At 41.3% G+C, this 21,740-nt stretch overlaps 1 protein-coding gene across 17 annotated transcripts in view; it reads left to right on the top strand.

The window, feature by feature from the left end:
- CLASP2 (cytoplasmic linker associated protein 2) overlaps positions 1 to 21,740 on the top strand; it is a 158,945-nt gene that overhangs the window by 18,366 nt on the left and 118,839 nt on the right. For all 17 annotated transcript variants that reach the window (XM_055134088.1, XM_055134089.1, XM_055134085.1 and 14 more), the window contains exons 4-7: positions 957 to 1,048; positions 2,164 to 2,239; positions 4,672 to 4,769; positions 14,081 to 14,151. In XM_055134088.1, the coding sequence (XP_054990063.1) occupies positions 957 to 1,048; positions 2,164 to 2,239; positions 4,672 to 4,769; positions 14,081 to 14,151 (337 nt within the window). The remainder of the gene's footprint in view (positions 1 to 956; positions 1,049 to 2,163; positions 2,240 to 4,671; positions 4,770 to 14,080; positions 14,152 to 21,740) is intronic.

Below are 21,740 nucleotides of genomic sequence, written 5' to 3'. Positions count from 1 at the left end.
TGCTGCATCTTTTACAAATGCAAAGAGTGTAAAATTATAAAAATAATTATTTTTCCAGGTAGTTTATATCTTAGAATTAAACCCTTGTTACCATTTTAGTGCATATCTTTCACTATTTATTTATTCAGATTTTAACTTGTCTTTGGGGTACTATTGTAGGATTAAAGGTAATATTTTGTACATATCTCTGAACATAAAAAGAAATATTTATGTAGAGTAGAGGCCCTGGATTGATACTGCTACTGAGGTAGCTCGTTTGAATTACTAATTTTAAATATTTGTTTTGGTAAACTTTCAAGTAACCTTCCAGATAGCTTGGCAGAATACAGTAGTGCCCAGGTAGAATACAGAATCTGGGGCAACGCAGGCAGCAGGATGTGTGGGTGAGGGGAGAGAGAGCAAGAGAAAGTAAGAATGTGTATGTACACACATGAATTTTATAAATAGTACAGGCTTGCCTGCATTTGTAAGAGCAAACTTAGGTAGCAATAAAATGAGTTGTTCAAATAGGCTTCTGTATTTGGATCCTGTCTTAAAAGGAGAGAAGCTTGAATTATATAAATATTGAAAAACCATGTGACTTAATAGTTGCTAGGCAACACTGGGCCTTTTAAATGCTTACTGGGTTAGTGGGCTCAGAATGGTAGCATTGTTGTTGAAGGTTTCTGAAGCTCAGAAGGGGTTTTGTGTCCTTGGGAATTCTAAGCTTTTAGGTATTGGACATGGTTTTTCAGAGGATAATTAAAAATTAAAGTGAAACTTAAAAAAAAAACACCCTAAAGTGGTTAAGATATTAAAATGGGTAAAAACAACATCAGTGTAAACTTAGAACAACTTGTAGAAAAGCAAATGATTTGTTGGGAAAATTCAGTTAACATCTGGTTGGTAGGGAAGATATAAAAGATTATAACAGATGAGTAATTTAATTTTTTTGTGTTTACTTTTCTTTTAAATAGTACATTTGGGAACAGTTGGCTTCTGGTTTTAAGCACAAGAATTTTCGATCTCGAGAAGGCATGTGTCTGTGTCTTATTGAAACCTTAAGCATGTAAGTTTTATGACGTCTGAAGACTGCTTTTTGTTCTTTAATTTTTCTTTAAAAAATCCATTTCATAAAGTTTAAGAAAAGTTATGAAAATTATAAATTTTGAATAGTTAGTTGACCTCTGGTATGAAAGATTTTTCTGATAACTTTATTGGATTTTTGTGCATGCATTACCTTGCATGTTATTAATTTTAAACTGTTAAAAGAAGATAAAGAATTTTTCTCAGTATGTTAGTAATGTCACCCAGAATAGTTGATTGTATAACACATAGCACATAACTTAGTATCTGTTTTCTGTGCCCAGCTTAGAATTAACTGGAGTTGGTGGTATTTCTGATAGTTCTTTCTCCTGTGCCTCTTTTGTGTTGGCTCTAGACTTTCTGAAGTGTGGTTGACTACTAAAATCATAGACTGAACAAGTGAATCCAGAGTACTGACCCACTGGGTAGCAAGAGTGCAGGTCTTCCTTCTGTAGGAATTTGTAAATTGGGGCCTTTGTGCTCTTTCTGAATTATTTTTTCATGTTCTGTGAGGCAAGATATATGATAGCTTTGAACTTTTCCTGTAGTGTTATTTCCTCTTTTCTAACTATACCTTCATTTTATTCTCCTCTACTCCTCTATGGCCCTTTCTGCCATCTAGAGATTGTAAGTGACAGTCTGCACAGCTGTCGTGGTTTTTGGCTAGCCTGTCATTTGTTTTCAACCCATGACCTCATCAAAGTATAACATGAATAAAAATCTTTGAATTTACTTAACTTATTGGAATGCAGATTTACTTGATACTCAGTCTAAACGAGTACTGTTTCAAAACAAAAGAACTCAAATTTTCTTGAATGATTGACAGGTGACTAGGTCAAAGAGTGCCATTGGTTGAACGTTTTGCTTTGTTAGATCTTTGTTGACAGTTCTCATTGTCAATCATGATTATACAAGTTTCTGTATCTCACATGTAGAATTAGTTACTGTTTGTGTCTCGTGTCCTCCATGTTTTAATGATTTGTGCCCATGTTCTCCACCATGTTTATCTGATTGAATATATTTTAAAAAGCAAAGGTTATTTTGTTTACTATTTGATTAAAATCAAATTCTCTATTTTTCTCCCTAAATTATGTTTAGTTTTGGGGCTCAACCACTAGTCCTCAGCAAGTTGGTACCACATTTGTGTATCCTATTTGGAGATTCCAACAGTCAGGTAAAATATTTTTCTTATGTTTAAACATTGACTACTCTTTTTTATTATATCTGTTAAAGTGTTCTTATTCTGTTTTAAAAGAAGAGCAAGAATTCTAGTTTTAAAATAAGTGGGGAGTTAAAATCAGTTTCACCTCATTATTTAGGTTTTAAAGACATAATATTAACATAATTTAGTTTGTTTTTTGACTAGTAGTAAAGATGGGGAGCTTAAAAAACAAATGGCAATGACTTTGGTTTGTCTTCTAGTCCTCCTCTGTGATAATTGTGGGGATCATTTTTCAGCTTCTCTTTATCTTTTTGGTTTTTGACTTTGGGCCCACACCAGTAGTGATCAGGACCTACTCCTGGCTCTGTGCTCATGGGTCACTTCTGGTGGTGCCATATGTGCTCTTGAGTATCAAACCCCGGTCAGTGGCGTACAAGGCCAGTATCCGACCCACTCTGCTATCTCTCCAGCCCAGCTTCCTTTCCTTATTCTGGAAAGTGTTTGTATAAGAGTCTCCTACAACAGTCTTAACTCATTTAACATAGGGAGTTTGTGGTATCTCATGGTTTTAGATCATTCTTTACCTGAGCTTCATGTATTGTGGGCAGGCCAGAGGGCTATGTTCTGAATTTTGTCCATTCTGATAATGCTGAGTCTTGGCCTTAACCTTTTTTGGTACGGCCTGGCCATTTGAAATAACTCCAAGATAGACCACATGTTGGGGGCATAAAACATATCTTCATAAAATTAAGAGGATAGAAATTAGATCAACTATCTTTTCAGACCATGCTGCACTGAAAGTAGCAGTGACTCACACACAGAAACGAAGATTAAATCAAACACCTGAAAATTAAACAGCTCATTACTGAAATAACTCTGGATAAAGTTTCCCCTGCTCTTGCCCTTGCTCTGCCTCTCAGCTTACATAGAGTTATACTGTACCTTCCTGGTTTGTTGACAGTGCAAGGGGGCCAGAGCTATTTTTCCCCCCTATCTTTAGGCCACATTTAATCCTTTGTATGCTACAGAGGAAGTCCAGGAGTCTAAGCATTTTGAAGCATCCAGTTTGTTGGTGTCAAGTCCCTTCACGTGGTTGCTCAGCCGTCACCACCCCATCTCAAGAACTTCCTCATCTTTAAAACTGTTCCATGGTAGAGCGGAAAAGTGCCTGCCAAAGGGGCGGGCTGGAGGGGTGATGGGGAGGGAACTGGGGACACTGGTAGAGGGAAGTCAACACTAGTGAAGGGATTAGTGTGGGAGCATTGTATGCCAGAAAATCATGAATAACCTTGTGAAGTTGTAATTCATGGTGATTCAATAAAAAAAGAAAAGAGAAGAAAACTCTAATTCCCTTTCAACAGTGATTTGTCGTTACTCCCAATTCCTGTCAGCCACATTGCACTTTCTCTCATTTGATTTTTGGGCCATGCACAACAGAGCCTAGAGGTTAGTCCTAACTCTGCATTCAGGGATCACTCCTGGCAGGCTTTGGGACCATATGGGATGCCCGGGGATCGAACCTGGGTTGGCTACGTGCAAGGCAAATGCCCTGCCCACTATACTATTACTCTGGTTCCTTTCTCCTACGAACGCATGTGTTTTTTCGAGGATTCTCATTTAAATGGAATCATGTATTTTTCCTTTTGTAATCGACATATTTCCCTTACATTTTTCCTTTTGTAATCAACATGGTTCTCTTACATTATGTCATTGGAGTTCATCTGTATTATAGCATGTGTCAGAATATTTTTTCCTTTCCTTTTTGAGGTGGAATATTCCATTACATGTTTATTCATTCATCCATGGATGGACGTTTTGGTTTTTACCACCTTTTAACTATTGTGGACGGTTATGCTAGGAATGTTTGGTGTATACATATGTTAGTTTAGACCATGTTCTTGAAAGTTAGTTTTATTCCAGGGAAATATATTAGCCATGGCGATGATTTGTGTTTATACAGTTATTGACACAGTCTTTGCCCATTCTTATTTTCATTTTCTTTTTTGTTTGTTGTTTTGTTTTGTTTTGTGGGGGGCTATACCCAGCAGTGCTCAGGGGTTGGGTCCTAACTCTTTTCTCAGAGATCACTCCTGGCAGTGCTTGGGTGCCCCCATATGTGGTACCCACTCAAACCAGGGTGTGTGTGTGTGCGCGGGGGGAGGTAGTAAATGCAAAGCAAGTACCTTAATTCCTGCTCAAATTAGAGGATTTTAAAAAGTAATAACAGCAGTTTTCATTTACATGTTTCTTAGATTTTCATAAAACCTTTTAAGATTTCTCTCAGGGTTTCTTGTAAGGTTCCTTTGGTTTCATTAATGACCTGCTATAATCTCTCAGGTTTAGAGACTCACCAGCCAATCTTAGCCTTGGAGTAGTGCTTGCAGGTGAAGTATTTTATTATATCTCATGGAAGTTTTGTTTGTAAGTTTTAAATTCTTTGGCAGGTGAGAGATGCTGCAGTATTGGCTATAGTGGAGATTTATAGACATGTGGGAGACCGAGTACGAGTGGACCTTTCTAAGAGAGGAATTTCCCCTGCGAGGTAAGTCTTGCTAACTCGGCTCCTTTCTCTGACACTAGTTTTAAAGGTTTTTATTTTCTATGTTTTTATTATTATTTTAGAGGTTTTGGGGGTCACCCAGTGGTGTTCAGGTATTCTTGGTACCATATGCTCTGCCAGGGATTGAACCAGGGTTGACGAGGGTCAGCTGCATGTAAGGGAAGTACTTCATTCTCCCTGTATTATCTAATTCCCCTCCCCCCACCACACACACATGCTTATTTTTGGGGCGGGGTGGGGGCAGAGTAGAGTTGAGTTTTGTTTATTTTAACTGAATTCTTTTTTCTGAAGTATTTAAAAAATCAGGGCCGGAGTGAGGGCTGGCAAGAGTGAGGGCCGAGAAAGCTTTGCAAGCAGAAGATGCAGGTTTGACCCCAGGTACCATGTGGTCCCCTGAGCACGGCTGAGTGTCATCCCTAAATGAATTAAATTAATAGAGTTCAAGAGATATTAAAAGTTATGTAGCTTTTCTGGAACTGCTTCGAGCAGAACCCGACTCTGGGCTTCAGGAGCTGGCACTGTTGGGCCCAGCACAGTGCCCATCACAGGAGCTGCCGCTGGACATCCTTCCCGCACAGCACCAGGATGTCCAGCGGGTGTGGGAGCTGAGCACAGGCCTATAGCAGCGCTGCAGGCCTGGTCTCTGGCAGCTCGTGCTGCAGTTTCTAATGCACCAGCTGAGCCTGAAGGGGGCTAAAGATATAACTCCGTTTATTTAACTTATGTTTATAAGGCAGATTGGTTGTTAAAAGTGGTGGTTTGTTTTTTTTTTTCTTTTTGGGTCATACCTGGCGATGCTCAGGGGTTACTCCTGGCTCTGCACTCAGGAATTACTCCTGGCGGTGCTCGGGGGACCATATGGGATGCTGGGAATCAAACGTGGGTCGGCCACGTGCAAGGCAAACGCCCTACCCGCTGTGCTATCGCTCCAGCCCCTGCTTGTTAAAAGATTTAATTTAAAAATTATTTTTCCCTTATTTCATTTTTTCCCCCTTATTTAATTTTAATTTCCCCTTCCCCCATCTCAGAATCAAGTTTATAGTGGTTTTATCATTAGTGGATAGTTTATACTTTAAGGTTATTAGTGAACTGTGCCATTGACTTCTTAACTGTCCAGTCTGGGTTATGATTCCTCCCTCCTTCAAGTGACTCGCCACTTTGCAAATGTGGATCCTGAGACCAAGAGCAGCGATAGTTGTTAAGAAGCTGAAGACTTGATCCAGAGACTCACAAATGAATCTCAGAATGGATTAGCTCCCTACAGAGATGTCTCCAGACCCCAATAATTTACAATTTTAGAATTCCAGGAGCGTGCGACTGCTTTTGCAGCCATGTGACATGGTATTCATAATAAGCAATAGAAAGCAAATTATCTGACATCTGCCTGTGGTCGGCGGGCTTGAATGGTTGTGGGAAGGTGTAATGGTGGTGGGATTGGTGTTGAAATATTGAATGTAATCAGTTAATGTGAATAAGTATGAAAATAAAATTTAAAAATGAAAAAAAATTAAAAAATATACCTATCAGACAGAAAAAAAGAAGCTGAAGGCTTTCTGACTGTGCTTCTTTGTTCTCTGTGATACTTCCAGGCAAGTAGTGGGAAGTAGGCACAAAACACAAAGTTATATGAAGTGTGGTGGTATTGGCTTTTATAAACATGTAGAGGATTTTTTTTTTCAAATGGCCTCATTATTCTTTAGCTAGTATTTGGAAATCTTCAAAGTATTGAACGCATTTATATTAAAGAATCCTAAACTTTTATTAAGTGTGAATGAGTTTCAATTTACCCATTCCACTAAAATTCCTTCTTTCTAGTAGTGTTAATTCTCAAGTGAACTATACTGAATGTTAGATGTAATGTTGACTATATTGAAAAATAATTGTTTGGGGGCTAGAGCAATAGCACAGCGGGTAGGGCGAGGGCGTTTGCCTTGCATGCGGCCCACCTGGGTTCAATTCCCAGAATTCCATAAGGTCCCCTGAGCACTGCCAAGAGCAGTTCCTGAGTGCAAAGCCAGGAGTCACCCCTGTGCAACGCCGGGTGTGACCGGAAAAAGTAAAAAAAAAAAAAATTGTTTCAACCTAGTGGTCGTATCTTAACTTTAAGTTTTAGAAAGGATATTTCTGTCTCTTAAATGCTGTTCTTCTGTAATTTTTAAGTTTCCTGTTGGAAATGCCTCTAAGATTAGAATTCTGTTTCACCCACTCTTATGTTTACATCCCAAACATTCTTTGTCATTAAAACAAACAAACATAAAGCAAACAAAAAAATACAATTCATAAGACCATGGAATCAGTTTTAAAATACTTAGTAAAATGTTTTTCTCTAAAAGTTTTTTTTTTTTAAGATAAGCTCTGACATAAGGCTAGACATATAGTTCAGTGGGAAAGAATTAAGACAAACACACACACAAAGGATAAATAAACACATGTGGTTCATTGGTATTTGTTAAAAGTGTCAGGATAACTCACTGGGAAGAGAATAATCTTTTCAACAAAAATGGCTCAAAAACTGAATTTCCATCTTCAAAAGAATAATGTTAGATTTCTTCCTAATGACATACCCCAGAACTAACTCAGAATGGAACATAAAACTAAATGTAGCATCTCACGATAAAAAATTTTAGAAAATGCTGACCAGTGGTTTCTTGTATCTAAAACCTAAAGCATAATCAAAAGGGAAAAAGTAGGTGAATGCATTGTACTTCATCAGAACTCAGATTTGTTCCTTTGGAAGGCACCATCAGTAACTCAAAGGGGGGGCACTAGAGCGATAGTTCAGTGGGTAGGATGATTGCCTTGCATGTGGCCGACCCAGGTTTGATTCCCAGCATTCCATATCGTCCCTGAGCACCGCCAGGTGTTATTTCTGAATGCAGAGCCAGGAATAACCCTGAGCATTGCCAGGTGTGACCCAAAAAGCAAAAAAACAAACAAAAAATACAGTCAAAAGGGCTGGGAGAAGGCTTATTATGACTGCCTGTAAGCATGAGGCTGTGAGTTTGTTCCCTGATGTTATAGAATATGATCCTGGCTGGCATCACTAGTGCTTTCCTGCTGTACTGCACCATGTGTGAGAGCAAGCAACGAAAGTATGCAGTCCGGCAAACACTGTGATCAGAATGTGGAAGCACCACAGCTAAGGATTGTGACCCCCTGTTAGCGTGTCCAAGCACAATTAATTGATTAAAAGAGAAAAAGAAATAAAACCTACACTTGGGAAGACATTTGCAAGTAATATATACAAAGAATAAAGAACTCTACAATATTATAGTAAAATAACTAGTGAAAAAAAAAAGCAACCCCAAAGATAAGAGTTCCCAAAAGAACTAGTAAAATATAACCCAATTTCAAAAGAGAAAATGTTTTTTTTTTTTAAAATACAATTGTCTTTCTGAAGTTTATTTCTGTTTTCTTGGTTTTTTTTGTTTTGCTTTTTTTTTTTTTTAAATTTATTTATTTTTAATTAGAGAATCACCGTGAGGGTACAGTTACAGATTTATACACTTTTGTGCTTATACTTCCCTCATACAAAGTTTGGGAACCCATCCCTTCACCAGTGCCCATTCTCCACCACCCGTAAACCCAGTGTCCCTCCCACCCTCCCCAATCCCATCTCCCCCCCCACCCCACCCTGCCACTGTGGCAAGGCATTCCCTTCTGTTTTCTCTCTCTAATTAGCTGTTGTGGTTTGCAATAAAGGTGTTGAGTGGCCGCTGTGCTCAGTCTCTAGCCCTCATTCAGCCCGCAACTCCCTTCCCCCACATGGCCTTCGACTACAATGTAGTTGGTGATCGCTTCTCTGAGTTGCCCTTTCCCCGGAACGTGAGGCCAGCCTCGAAGCCATGGAGTCAACCTCCTGGTACTTATTTCTACAGTTCTTGGGTGTTAGTCTCCCACTCTGTTATTCTATATACCATAGATGAGTGCAATCTTTCTATGTCTGTCTCTCTCTTTCTGACTCATTTCACTCAGCATGAAACTTTTCATGCCCATCCACTTGACTACAAAATTCTTGACCTCCTTTTTTCTAACAGCTGCATAGTATTCCATTGTATAGATGTACCAAAGTTTCCTCAACCAGTCATCCGTTCTGGGGCATTCGGGTTTTTTCCAGATTCTGGCTATTGTAAACAGTGCTGCGATGAACATACATGTGCAGATGTTGTTTCGATTGTACTTTTTTGCCTCTCTGGGATATATTCCCAGCAGTGGTATTGCTGGGTCTAATGGGAATTCAATATCTAATTTTTTGAGAGTCGTCCAAATTGTTTTCCAGAAGGGCTGAACCAGTCGGCATTCCCACCAGCAGTGAAGAAGGGTCCCTTTCTCCCCACATCCTCTCCAACAGCGGTTGCTTTTGTTTTTTTGGATGTGTGCTAGTCTCTGTGGTGTGAGGTGGTATCTCAAAGTTGTTTTGATCTGCATCTCTCTGATGATTAGTGATGCAGAGCACTTTTTCATGTGCCTTTTGGCCATTCGTATTTCTTCCTTGGTAAAGTTTCTGTTCATTTCATCGCCCCATTTTTTGATGGGGTTGGATGTTTTCTTCTTGTAGAGTTCAACCAGTGCTTTATATACCATTGATATCAACCCCTTATCTGATGGGTATTGTGTAAATATCCTTTCCCATTCTGTGGATAGTTCAAAAGAGAAAATGTTTGAATGATTCCCCTCCAGCCCCCTTTGGCCACACCTAGCAGTGCTCAGGACCATGCATTGTCAGTGATTAAACTCAAGGGCTCATGCATGCAAAGCATGAGCATGCCCTGAATGCATGATGTTGTTTTTTTAAAAGATATATAAATGACCAATAGACATACCAAAAGTATTTATAATAGTTAACTATCTGAAAAACACTGTGAATAGACACTTTGTTATACCTGGGATGACTAAAATTAAAAAGACAGACAATAACAAGTGTTGCTGAGAATATGCAGCAGTTGGAGCACTTGGAACCGATGCGGTGCTGATGGGAATGGGAGACAGTGTAGCAACATTAGCAAACCATTTGTAGTTTTCCAAAATGTTAGACATTCAGTCACCAGATGACCCAGAAATACCACTCCTAGTTGTATACTCAAGAGATATGAAAACATGTTCGTACAGAAACTCTGGATGAATAGCATTATGCATATTCATAATAGCTCAAGAGCAGAAACGCCTCTCTCCATGTCCATATCTTGACGGGTAGATTATGTTCTATCTCCATATGATGAAGTACCGCTTCAGTCTGAAGAACAGTGACTGATACATGCTACCACATAGATGAGCCTTGAAAACATTGTAGTAAAAAAAAACCTTGGGGGCTGCAGCAATAGCACAGCGGGTAGGGCATTTGCCTTGCACGAAGCTGACCCGGGTTCGATTCCCAGCATCCCATATGGTCCCCTGAGCACCACCAGGAGTAACTCCTGAGTGCAAAGCCAGGAGTAACCCCTGTGCATCGCCAGGTGTGACCCAAAAAGAAAAAAAAAAGCCTTATCACAGAATGTTGCATATCATGATTTTCTTTTTGTGAAATGACCACCTTTGGCAAATTATAGGAAAGAAAAGTCGCCGTTGCGTGGTGCTGACAGGAAATTGGGAGAGTAGGGAATGATGGTTAATGGTTTTCTTGCAATACATGTGTTCTGAAATTGGAACTGCATAACCCAGGGTATTCTAAAAATTGGAACTGCACACTTTAAAGTGATAAACTGTAGGGTTTGTGCCAAATAAAGCTATTAGTCACAGAAAGATAATCTCTGAGATAACTCTTTCACATTATATTTCTGAGTTATTTTTCTGACCCTGCCGAGAGTCACTTTTCCATTTCCATCTTAAAGCGCTTTATTAGCCTCTCCCTGTATCCAGAGGCAAAACTGGACTAGACCTTTACTAACCTCTGTTTTTACCTTCTAAAATATGTTAATCATATTTTTGACCCTTTAGACTCTTGTATTTTTAATTCACTTAATATTTTCTTCAGAAATTAATTTTAAAATTGAAGTCTTTTTTTTGTTTTGGCAGTGGGGGCCTGGGATGCTCCTGGCAATTCTCAGCCACCCAGGCTGGTAATCAGTGCAAGGGCTTGAAAATGTGATGGTGTTTGGGCCTTAAAGTGTCAGGGGTTGGAGCTGGAGCGATAGCACAGCGGGTAGGGCATTTGCCTTGCATGCGGCCGACCCGGGTTCGATTCTCAGCATCCCATATGGTCCCCTGAGCACTGCCAGGAGTGATTCCTGAGTGCGGAGCCAGGAGTAACCCCTGGGTATCGCTGGGTGTGACACAAAAAGCAAAAAAAAAAAAAGTGCCAGGTGTGACCCACATTAGTGGTAGTTCTCAGGGGTCTCCAGGGCTCTACCTGATAAATGCCAGAAGGTGAGGAGGCATGTGGGCCTGTGGACCCAGCGGGGGTAGGGGGAGTGGCTCGAGTATGTACTCTTAACTCCTTGTACTCACTCTCTCCAGTCCCCCTGGTCACCTTTTGGGTGCTGTTTCAGCTATTCCCTCATTCTTCCAGTTTCTGTATGTAAGGGTTCTCTTTTACGAGGGCTGAGGGTGATCAGCGAGGGCTACGTAGAACTAAAACCACACTGGATTTATAAGAAGCTGTGAAGTTACCGTTCCTCATTTGGAAATGGGGCTAAAGTCTTTGAGTTATGCCAGATAAATACTAGTCTCTATTTCACGTAGCACTGTAGCACTGTAGCACTGTCATCCTGTCCCATTGTTCATCAGTTTGCTTGAGTGGACACCAGTAATGTCTCCACTTGAGACTTGTTACTGTTTTTGGTATATCGCCACGGGTGGCTTGCCAGGCTCTGCCATGCAGGTGGGATACTCTCAGTAGCTTGCCGGGCTCTTCGAGAGGGACAGGAATCAGCCACCTGCAAGGCAAATGCCCTACCCGCTGTGCTCTCGCTCCAGTCCTGTTTCACATAAAGTTGGTAAAATGAAGATGTGTTAAAAGAAAAGGGAGCCCTAGCAGAGAGAACCAGAAGGTCTTCCTAAGTGTATACAGAGCAAAGGAAGCAGCTGGCAGCAGGGTGAAGAGTGTGAGGTGAGCATCGGCTATAGCCCATCCTGGTCCCAGATGACCCTGGGATGATAATCCACCTTGACCTTGTTGCCTCCCCACCATCTCTTCCTCTTCTTGTTGTCTTTCATTTCGGTTTTCTCATCTTTCCATCAGAGTTGTATTTATTTTATCTGGGCCATCTCAATTTTCCTCACCAAGTTCCTTCCTTCCTCCCTCCCTCCCTCCCTTTTTCCCTCCCTCCTTTCCTTCCTTCCTTCCTTCCTTCCTTCCTTCCTTCCTTCCTTCCTTCCTTCCTTCCTTCCTTCCTTCCTTCCTTCCTTCCTTCCTTCCTCCCTCCCTCCCTCCCTCCCTTCCTCCCTTCCTCCCTCTCTCCTTCTCCCCTTCCCTCCCTCCCTCCCCCCAGGGCCTACTCCTAACTCTGCACTCAGGAATTACTCCTGGCAGGCCTCAGGGGTGGGATGCCACGGATCAAACCCAGGTCGACTGCATGCAAGGCCTTACCCGCTGTACTATTTCTTCTCCAGCCCCACATTCTCTTTCTGCTCCTAGCTTGCCTGGTCTTCATTTGGGGGTCCATCTTTCATTTCTAGTGTTCCCTCCTCGAGCTCATCTTGTTCACATCTTGTCTCTGGGCAATCTGCCTAGTGTCTGCTCTGTAGGGTGGCGAGACCTGTATCTTTTGACTGAAGTGTTTTCAGATGTGGGAATATTTTTGTTGAATTTAGTGGGGGGGAAGGGATGAGGTTAAAGTTGAGAAATTTCATTATAATAAATTCCTGAAGGATTTCAACTAAAAAATAAAAAGTTAAAACCCTTTAAAACTAAAAGTATTTTCAGTTTCAATAGGAAATGATGACAGGCTTAGCTTTGGCTTTAGAAGTGAATTTGTGATAGATACATAAGGGCAATTCAGAGAGTCATTTGTCAGTGCAAGACAACGTGCTAATGGTCCTCTTTCCTTCTCCAAATCTCTTGGTCATATTTTTGAGACTAAATCATAGCATGTTACCATGGAAAGTAAAGAAAAACAAACAAAAAAATGAAATGTGCTGTCAATATGATTTTATTTTGAGATGAAGAAAAAAATGAAAAAGTGTATATAAATATAAGTCATCATTAGTAGTGAATGTGGGTGGTCGTCCCTCCCATCGCCCCCCCCATGCTTCCTTATTTTTTTTTTTTGTAATGAGCATACATTGCTTTTGTAATGAGAAGCACTTTTTGTTTTATTTGGGGAACTATACCTGGAAATCCCAGGGATCACTTTTGGAGGACTCTGAGGACCATATGAGGTGCCAGGGATTGAACCTGGTTCAGCCACATGCAAGACAGCTTTACCTATTGTACTCTATCACTCTGACCCCAGGAAGCACATTTATTTTAGTGGGGTTTTTTTTTTTTTTTTGCTTTTTGGGTCACATGGGCAATGCTCAGTGTTTACTTCTGGCTCTGCAGTCAGGAATTACTCCTGGCCATGCTCAGGGGACCAAATGGGATGCTGGGGATCCAACCTAGGTCAGCTGCATGCAAGGCAAACACCCTACCCACTGTACTATCGATTTGGCCCAGGAAGCACATTCTAAACTGAAAGTGTTTGCATGGGCCCAGGTGATAATACAGCAGGTGGAGCATTTGCCTTGCACGTGACCAACCTGGGTTCAATCCTCAGCACTCCGTATGGTCCCCCCCACACTTCCAGGAGTAACCCCTGAAATCAAAAACAAATTAATAAATGAATAATGGCAGAAGTATAGAAAATAATTACTTTGAATATAAAATCCGAAGTATACCAGAGTTGATACCGAGCAAAATTCAACAGGGAGAAAATGCGAAGTATACCAGAGTTGATACCGAGCAAAATTCAACAGGGAGAAAATCATATTATCAATTATAACTGTTGCTTCAGTCTACTGAATTTTATAATTATTGTTTTTATTTGCCTTTTAAGTTTTATCACCATGATTTTTTTTTAAATGGCTGGCTTAGTATTCAAGTGGATTTAATGTTAGAACTCAAAATATTTTTGATAGACTTGGAGAAATAATTTTATGATGAAATGGTTTTGTTATCTTCACAAATATACTTGGAGTTACTGAGAATACTACCTGAATATGATTTTATTCAACCAAAGTTGATGGATTTTATTTTTTTTTTCAGTGAGGGTGGTTTAAATAAAGAGTTGAATCTCTGGAATTAATTTTTCTCAGAGAGATGGTGAAGGAATTACATACTGTTTTTAAAGTAAATGAAATTTATTCTTTACTTCCAGGTTAGAAGTTATTTTTGCCAAATTTGATGAAGTGCAGAATTCGGGCGGTATGATTTTGAATGTCTGCAAAGGTAAGAATAAATTATTACAGTTCATGATCATTTCTACGATTCTTTAACAAATTTATATAGAGACATTAATATGTTTTCAAATAAATGATGCTATTTATTCAGCATAGTTGATCTTGTGACGGGAAACTTAGGATATATTAAAAATAAAAATAAAAACCTTCTATGTTCTGGTTGCAACCAGGCCCTAGCATTCTTCTACCTTTTTATACCCAGCGCCTATCTGCTCACCTGTGCATAATGTGACGGTTATAACCACTACTGTGGACCTTTGATCTTCTACTTCGACACTTGTGGGTCATCTCCAGCCCTCGGACGGGAGGTTGAGGACCACCGGTGTATACTATTAGAGATGGTAGTGATGAAGGACACAGATGTAGGAACCTAACCCACATAATCACTTTTGACTCTTAATTAGAATGAAACCAATGATGGAACTCAAGGAGATGTATTGGTATCTGGCTTTCTTTTTGTGGCTGCTTCCTCCCCCCCTCCCCGGCCCGTCCCCATTTGGTATTGGTCCACACCTGCCGTTGCCTGCGGTTATTTTGGCACTGTGCTCATTCCTAGCAGTGTTTGGGTGATCGTATGTGGTGCCAGGGATCTAAACCAGAGTCAGCTGCATGCAAGGCCAGCGCCTTAACCCCGCACCATCTATCCAGTCCATGGCTGCTCTTCTTTTTATAAGATTGTTCAATTGAATTTGGTTTCACTGAATATAACATTAAGCTAGACTTTAGACTTTTATTAGTAATTAGCCATGTAGATGAAAAATAGATCCCATTTCTAAAGATAGTATAGGTGACCTAGCAGAATAACTTCATGGGGCCAGAGTGATAGTACAGTGGGTAGGGGGCTTGCGTTGCATGTGGCTGGCCCGGGTTCGATCTCTGGCATCCTATATTATCCCCCAAGCCCTGCCAGGAGTGATCCCTGAGCAGAGAGCCAGAAGTAAGCCCTGAGCATTGCTGGGTGTGGGCTCCCTTCCCACCCCTCCAAAAAAGAAAGAAAGAAAAGTAGCTTCATATCAAAGAGAATATGGTTTGGGGCTGGAGAAGATAATACAGGGTTAAGGCACTTGCTTGCCTGCAGAGGATGCTGGCTTAGTCCCTAGCTCCACATGGTTTCCCTGGCATCACCAGGCGCAGTGTTGGAAGCCTTCCCGAGCACCGCGGGGCCTGAGGAACACCACCGTTCAACCTAGCATTGAACTGCTGTCCTGATTGGTTCAGAATCTTCGGGAATGGCTTCCAAGCCCTCTGAGCTTGGGACATGTGTGTCCCCCTCCCACATCCAAATAAAAAAAAATGCAGAGAGAGGGAAGTTTGCCTTCCTTCCTCTGTTCTGTGGGGTTAGCTTAGCAATGCAAATGATGTTGGAGAAGAAAATGGCTTATTAGTTGTATAGTTAAATAGTAAAATGCCAGTCACTTATTTAATGTTGCTTTTTCCCCCTGGATTAAACCAAGACTAAATCCTATATGCTAGGAAGATAGATGGAGTGCAGATTCAGTGTTAGAAAAATATTTGTCTATGCTAATCTATTTTCTAAAAGAGTTTTTTGGCCTGAGATTCTGTGTTTTACAATACTGTTAATGGTGGTCTGTCATTCACATAGTTCCAACCCCACAGACATCCCCAGTGTACCCACCTCCCTCTCCCAAGGTCCTAACACCCCTGTCTCTTAACCCCTCTCTACGCTAATCTAAACTTAGGTCCAGAAACATAAATTTAGTTCAGTGATACCAGTCCTCTCTCTGACTGCCAGCTGTTTCTCACTCCTTTTCTTTGAATAGAAGGTGTTTTAAGTGTCTTACTTTTCTAGCAGTTCCACTGTCCATTTCCATAGAAACCAGAGTCAGCAGGGAAATAGTTGTTAAAATTTTTTGAATTGAGATTTGTGCATGTTTATACCACTTATAGTGCATTCTCATTTGTATATCACAGGCTACGTAGTTAGAGTTCCGAGGAAGAAATGTGTATTACAAATCTAGGTATGCGTTACTTGGATGGGGTCCATTTTCCTAAGGAGGGCAGGGAGCCACTCTTAGGTACTCAGAAGGTCTGGGTGGTGATTCCTGGCCATCAGGGCCACAAATTCAGTGTGAGGGCACCTGGGAGACCCTGATGATTCTTGGAGGCCCAGGGCTGCCCCTGGCACTCCTTGGCTTAACCCACTACTACCGTCTGTTTGTCCCTACTACCTACCCCTCGTGCTCCCATTTTTTTAAAGCTCTTATCTCTCCATTGAGGTTAGTTATCTGACGTTTATCTTTGAGGGCATCCTAAGAAGCTTTTCTGTATTGGAGATTATGATCTGATTGAGTGTGGTCAGATAAGAACATTAAAATCTCTTTCTTTCCTCCCTCTGTCTTCCCCGCTTTTCCCCCTTCCCTCTTAATCTCTTACCTGGTTCAAGCCAAAGATTTTAAATGATAACTGTTTGCCAACGATTCCTAAGTGTGACATTCTAGTTTTCACTCATCTCTTCCTTATGCTCTAGCCTCTGTGTGTGTGTGTGTGTGTGTGTGTGTGTGTGTGTGTGTGTGTGTGTGGTGTGTGTTTAATATTTCTGTTTGGATGTCAACCAGATATTTCAGGCATAATGCACCCATAAACCTATTTATTTATTTCCCTCAAATTTGTTTCTTCTGCTGTTTACCCAGTTACTGGCTCATATTAGGAGCCTGAACAGATCATCCCACGTTCTTTTTTTTTTTTTTTTTTTGCTTTTTGGGTCACACCTGGCTCTGCACAGGGGTTACTCCTGGCTCTGCACTCAGGAATTACCCCTGGCGGTGCTCAGGGGACCATATGGGATGCTGGGATTTGAACCCGGGTCGGCCGCGTGCAAGGCAAACACCTTACCCGCTGTGCTATCACTCCAGCCCCCTCACGTTCTTATTTAAGTCATTTCTACCTTTGAAATCCTGCTATATCCCAGCATGCTATTTTTTTTCCATTCTTTGCTAAAACTCTTTTCTGAGTCTCTTAACTTTTACCACCGAAATAGGTTTCTGTTCCATTTTTGCCCCTGAAATCTATTTTCTACCTATTTTCTTCCTATTCTAAGAAGCAAGAATGATCTTAAAATGTAAATTAGATCATGTCACAGTAAAAATTGAAGTTTCTACCTTAAAGATCACACATCCCAGACTAGAGAGATAGTGCAGTGAGTAAGGTACTTACCTTGCACATGATTGACATGGGTTTGATCTCTAGTGCCACATTTGGTCACCTGAGCACTACCGGGAGTGTTTCCTGAGCACAGAAGCCAGGAGTAAGTTCTGAGCACTGCTTGTGTGACCACCTCTCCCCCCACCCTTTCCCAAAATACTGCGTGTTCCTACTGAGGAAGGAAAGTCAGAAGCAAGTAAACAAAGGGAAATATAAAGTGATTTTGTTACTGTCATTGATATTAATTGATTGGTTGGTTTTGGAATAAATAAAACTACCCATGACTAAGTGAATTTAATATTATTAAATTATTCCTTGTGGACAAAGAGGTAGCTCAGAGGACTGAGCACATGCCGCTTTGTATCCACGAGCACTGGGTTTGATGGTGCCCCAGACTCGCTCTGCTGGGAACAACACCTGAGCCTTGAGCTTGGAATATCCTCGAGCACACTGGGTGTTGCCCCCCAAACCAGAAGTAAATGATTAAGTGAATAACTCCGAATTCTTATTACGAAGTGAAACAAATAAAATTGTTTCTATATAAAATAGAATATGTTTTATGCCATCCAGAATACCTGAATGATTTTCATAGGTATAAAAAATATATTAAGGGGCTGGAGCGATAGCACAGTGGGTGGGGCGTTTGCCTTGCACGCAGCCGACCCGGGTTCTAATCCCAGCATCGCATATGGTCCCCTGAGCACTGCCAGGGGTAATTCCTGAGTGAAGAGCCAGGAGTAACCCCTAAGCATCGTCGGGTGTGACCCAAAAACCAAAAAATATATGTATGTATATATATATATATATATATATATATATATATATATATATATATACACAGGGGAACCTGGGTGCCTCCAGACCCCACGCCAGGCTGTTTCATTCTGGGCACCCCAGAGGGGGGGTGGGTGAGGCCCCTCTCCGCTTCAAGGGATCTAGCCCCAGCAGCTGAAATCCTCCAGAACTCAAGTGCCGCCATGCCCATGGCCGCTCTCCACTGCTTGGGCGAGCCTCACCCACAAAGGAACCTATTTGTGGACTGCACGACCCCAACAACTCATACCTCACATCACCCATACTCCAAGAGTACCCCACCACATTTGATGGGGGTTAAAGTAGGAGGCAAACAATCTTAGAGAGAAATATTTTTCTTACATATATATATGTGTGCATATATATACATATATATGTATATATATACATATATATATGTATGTATATATATATATATATATATATATGACTATAAAAACAAGTTCCCGGAAGAGAGCGATGCACAGTCTCTTGCCCCCTCGCCTGGCTGTCTTCACCGGCCCCCCCCCCCCCCATGGGGAGAGCTTGAGTTTCCCTCCCCACCCTGAGCAGAGCCCCAGCAGTCAAAGACCTCTGGAACCCAGCCACAGCCATGCTCAAGGCCCCTCTCTACACGTTCGGATGAGCCTCATGCATGAAGGAACCAGCAGAGGAATCCAGGTGTGCGGGACCTGGGGCTGAGATCTCTAAGCCTGCTCCGATCAGGACTGGGCCTCTTCCGTCACACCCAGAAACTGCCCCCGGCACAGTGTAATCCCATCAATGGCCAAGATCCAGAGATTATAAAACCAAGTTCCCGGAAACTATAGTCCCAGACACTATAAAACCAAGAAGACCTCTTATAGCCTAGTTCTCCCTCTCAGAGAACATGGCGAGCTACCGAGAGTTTCCTGCCTACATGGGAGAGGCTGGCAAGCTCCCTGTGGTGTATTCATATGCCAAAACCAGTAACAATAATGGGGCTCATTCCCCTGACCCTGAAAGAGTCTCCAGTGTGGCCCCGTTGGGAAGGACGAGTAAAGAGAGGCTTCTAAAATCTCAGGGCTAGGGCCAATGGAGATGTTACTGAGACCTCTCGAGAAAGTTGATGATCAATGGGATTATAGATAGATAGATAGAAGCACACAAAGCTCAACCCTTAACATATTAATGATCTCTTATAGAAGGGCTTAATGGCCCCTGGGTGAAATACAATTTTCACACTTTTTCCCTCTTAAGGAAACTTTTTTTGTAGCATTTTCAGCGTTACAAACAATACAAATTAAATTATTTCAGTTCTGCATTGGGGCAGAGGTTGGGGTTCAGGATGGAAACATTTAAAATATGATGGTGGGATTCACAATATTTGAATATTAAATGTAATCAAATATTGTGAATTACTTTATAAAATAAAAAAATTTTAAAAGGGGGGGTGGGAGAGTAAACAGTGAAAACCAGTTTTTAAGTATCAATTTCAAGGGAGATTATTTATATAATGAAGGTTTATTTAACTTTTTAAAGTTTCTGCACAATTTCCTCCCCACACCTTGTCAGCCTTTTACTGACCGGCCCATTGTTATGCATTCAGACTAAACCTTAAATAAAGCCATAGTGCAGGAAAACATCTTAGGGCTTAATAAAGATTCAACATGAAAATCTGTGAAAATGGTTCAGGCACAACCCGATTAAAGAGCCATTAAAGATTCTACCGCACTCCGCATTGGTGTACACATGCAGAGAAAATGAGAGTTCATCCAAACATGGCAAGCAATTCAGATGTGTTCTGAAGAATATTCAGTGACTAGAAATTATTATAGTAGTAAAATATTTTTATGTGCCTTTACCTAAAACCATAATACTAAAACATCACACTCCTTTTAAACTAGAGTGTTTTAGAATGCAAATGCCATTTACTAAGAAGAGACAACCTCCCTCCTCCCCCGGCCAAAATAAAACTGAACAGTTTTTTTGTAAAGGTAATGTAAATTCTGGAACCATTATAGCTAAAAAGTTGTCATCTAAACAACTGAGTGTAAGTGACTGAGGGTAAGGAGATGGTTATTATTAGTAGTATTATTATTATTTTGCTTTTTGGGTCACACTTGGCAATGCACAGGGGCTACTTCTGGCTCTGCACTCAGGAATTACTCCTGGCAATGCTCAGGGGACCATGGGATGCTGGGAATCGAACCCGGGTCGGCTGTGTGCAAGGCAAACGCCCTACCCACTGTGCCATTGCTCCAGCCCCAGGAGATGGTTATTTGAGAGTTGACATGTATGTCCTGACAAATGAGAATGAGCAAGTGATGTAGGGCAACCATTCTGGGCATAGAAAATGTAGCATGAAATTGCAGAACTGGAAAGGTATCGTTTGGAGTACTGAGACACTGAAGGGAAGCCAGAAGTGACGACTCAGGAGGCTTAGGGTGGGTAGAAGGCATACTGTTGGATATTAATTAGAAATCTAAGCAGGAGTCCCAGATGAGAGCAGTTCTCTGGACTTCTGGGAATCGGAAGTGTTTTCTAAGCTGGAGAGGGATGTAACACGCCCTAGCAGCGTGTTACTTTCATTTAAAAAAAAATAGTTGCTTTATGTATATTTTTCTCCTTAGTCTTCCACCACCCTGAGACAGCTTTTTTATTTTAGGCTTTGGTCAGATTTCTTTCCTAATTGCTGTACCCATGCACTTTTAAGTCTTCATTGCATTCTTTGACCTGATTTTCTAGAATGTTAGCTCAGAGCATTCAGGAAAATAAATTAATTCATCCGAGGTTTGAGTATATCATTTTCCTTAGTAGTGTGCGGTCGTGGTTTATTTATTTATTTTGTCCTGAGAATTTCTAAAACCTGGCTTTCATTCTCATATTACAGAGTTTGGTAGGCTCCCTTAGTGCTGTTGGAATGGGCTCTGCTCTCAGAAGGAAACTGGGTTTAAAATTAATCAGATTGTGATAGAAAGAGGTCAGTACCAGGCCTGTAAGGAGGAAAAGATTGCAGCCCCCCCCGTGATTATGGCAGGGCCTGTTGTCATCATGGAGCTTTCTAGACAGTCTCCTACGCCAGCGGAGATGTAAACACTAATAGTGTTGGTGGCTGTGACTGAAAGAAAGTCTTTTTTCTCTTTCACTGAAAAAAAGGGATAAAAAAAAAACTACGCATGATTCTGATTTGTCTACTGTGTTATGTGGGACCTACTCTAGTCCTGGTGTGTAATCGTTCTAAAAATATTCTCCAGCTTCTCTGAAGCACTTGCTGGAGAGAGAATTTCTTTAGGAAGCGTGGAATAAAACAAAGCCCAGAAATGAGGCTTTGAAATTACCTTAGTATCTGACTTCCAAGCGGCCATAAAGTCACATGCAGTCTGGAGCTTTATTTGCATGTAATACATATCCTGGGCGAAAAGCAAAGCAACCCTCCCCTCCTTCGTTACCGCCCCCCACCCCCCCTTCTTCGCCCGCAGTGCTGGGGATTTTTTTTTTCCTCCCCTCAGGTTGGTTTTCTAGGCTAATTTTTTAGAACATTTCTGTTTATGGCCAGAAGCCCCAGGCCTTTCCGAGCCTGATGATGCGCTGGTGGTGGTGTGTCCCCGCAGCTGCGCAGTGGTGGGGTTCTATCTCCCCCCA

Source organism: Sorex araneus, chromosome 4 (genome assembly GCF_027595985.1).
Source record: "Sorex araneus isolate mSorAra2 chromosome 4, mSorAra2.pri, whole genome shotgun sequence".
Taxonomy (NCBI): Eukaryota; Metazoa; Chordata; class Mammalia; order Eulipotyphla; family Soricidae; genus Sorex; species Sorex araneus.
This window is presented reverse-complemented; position numbering and strand designations above follow the sequence as displayed.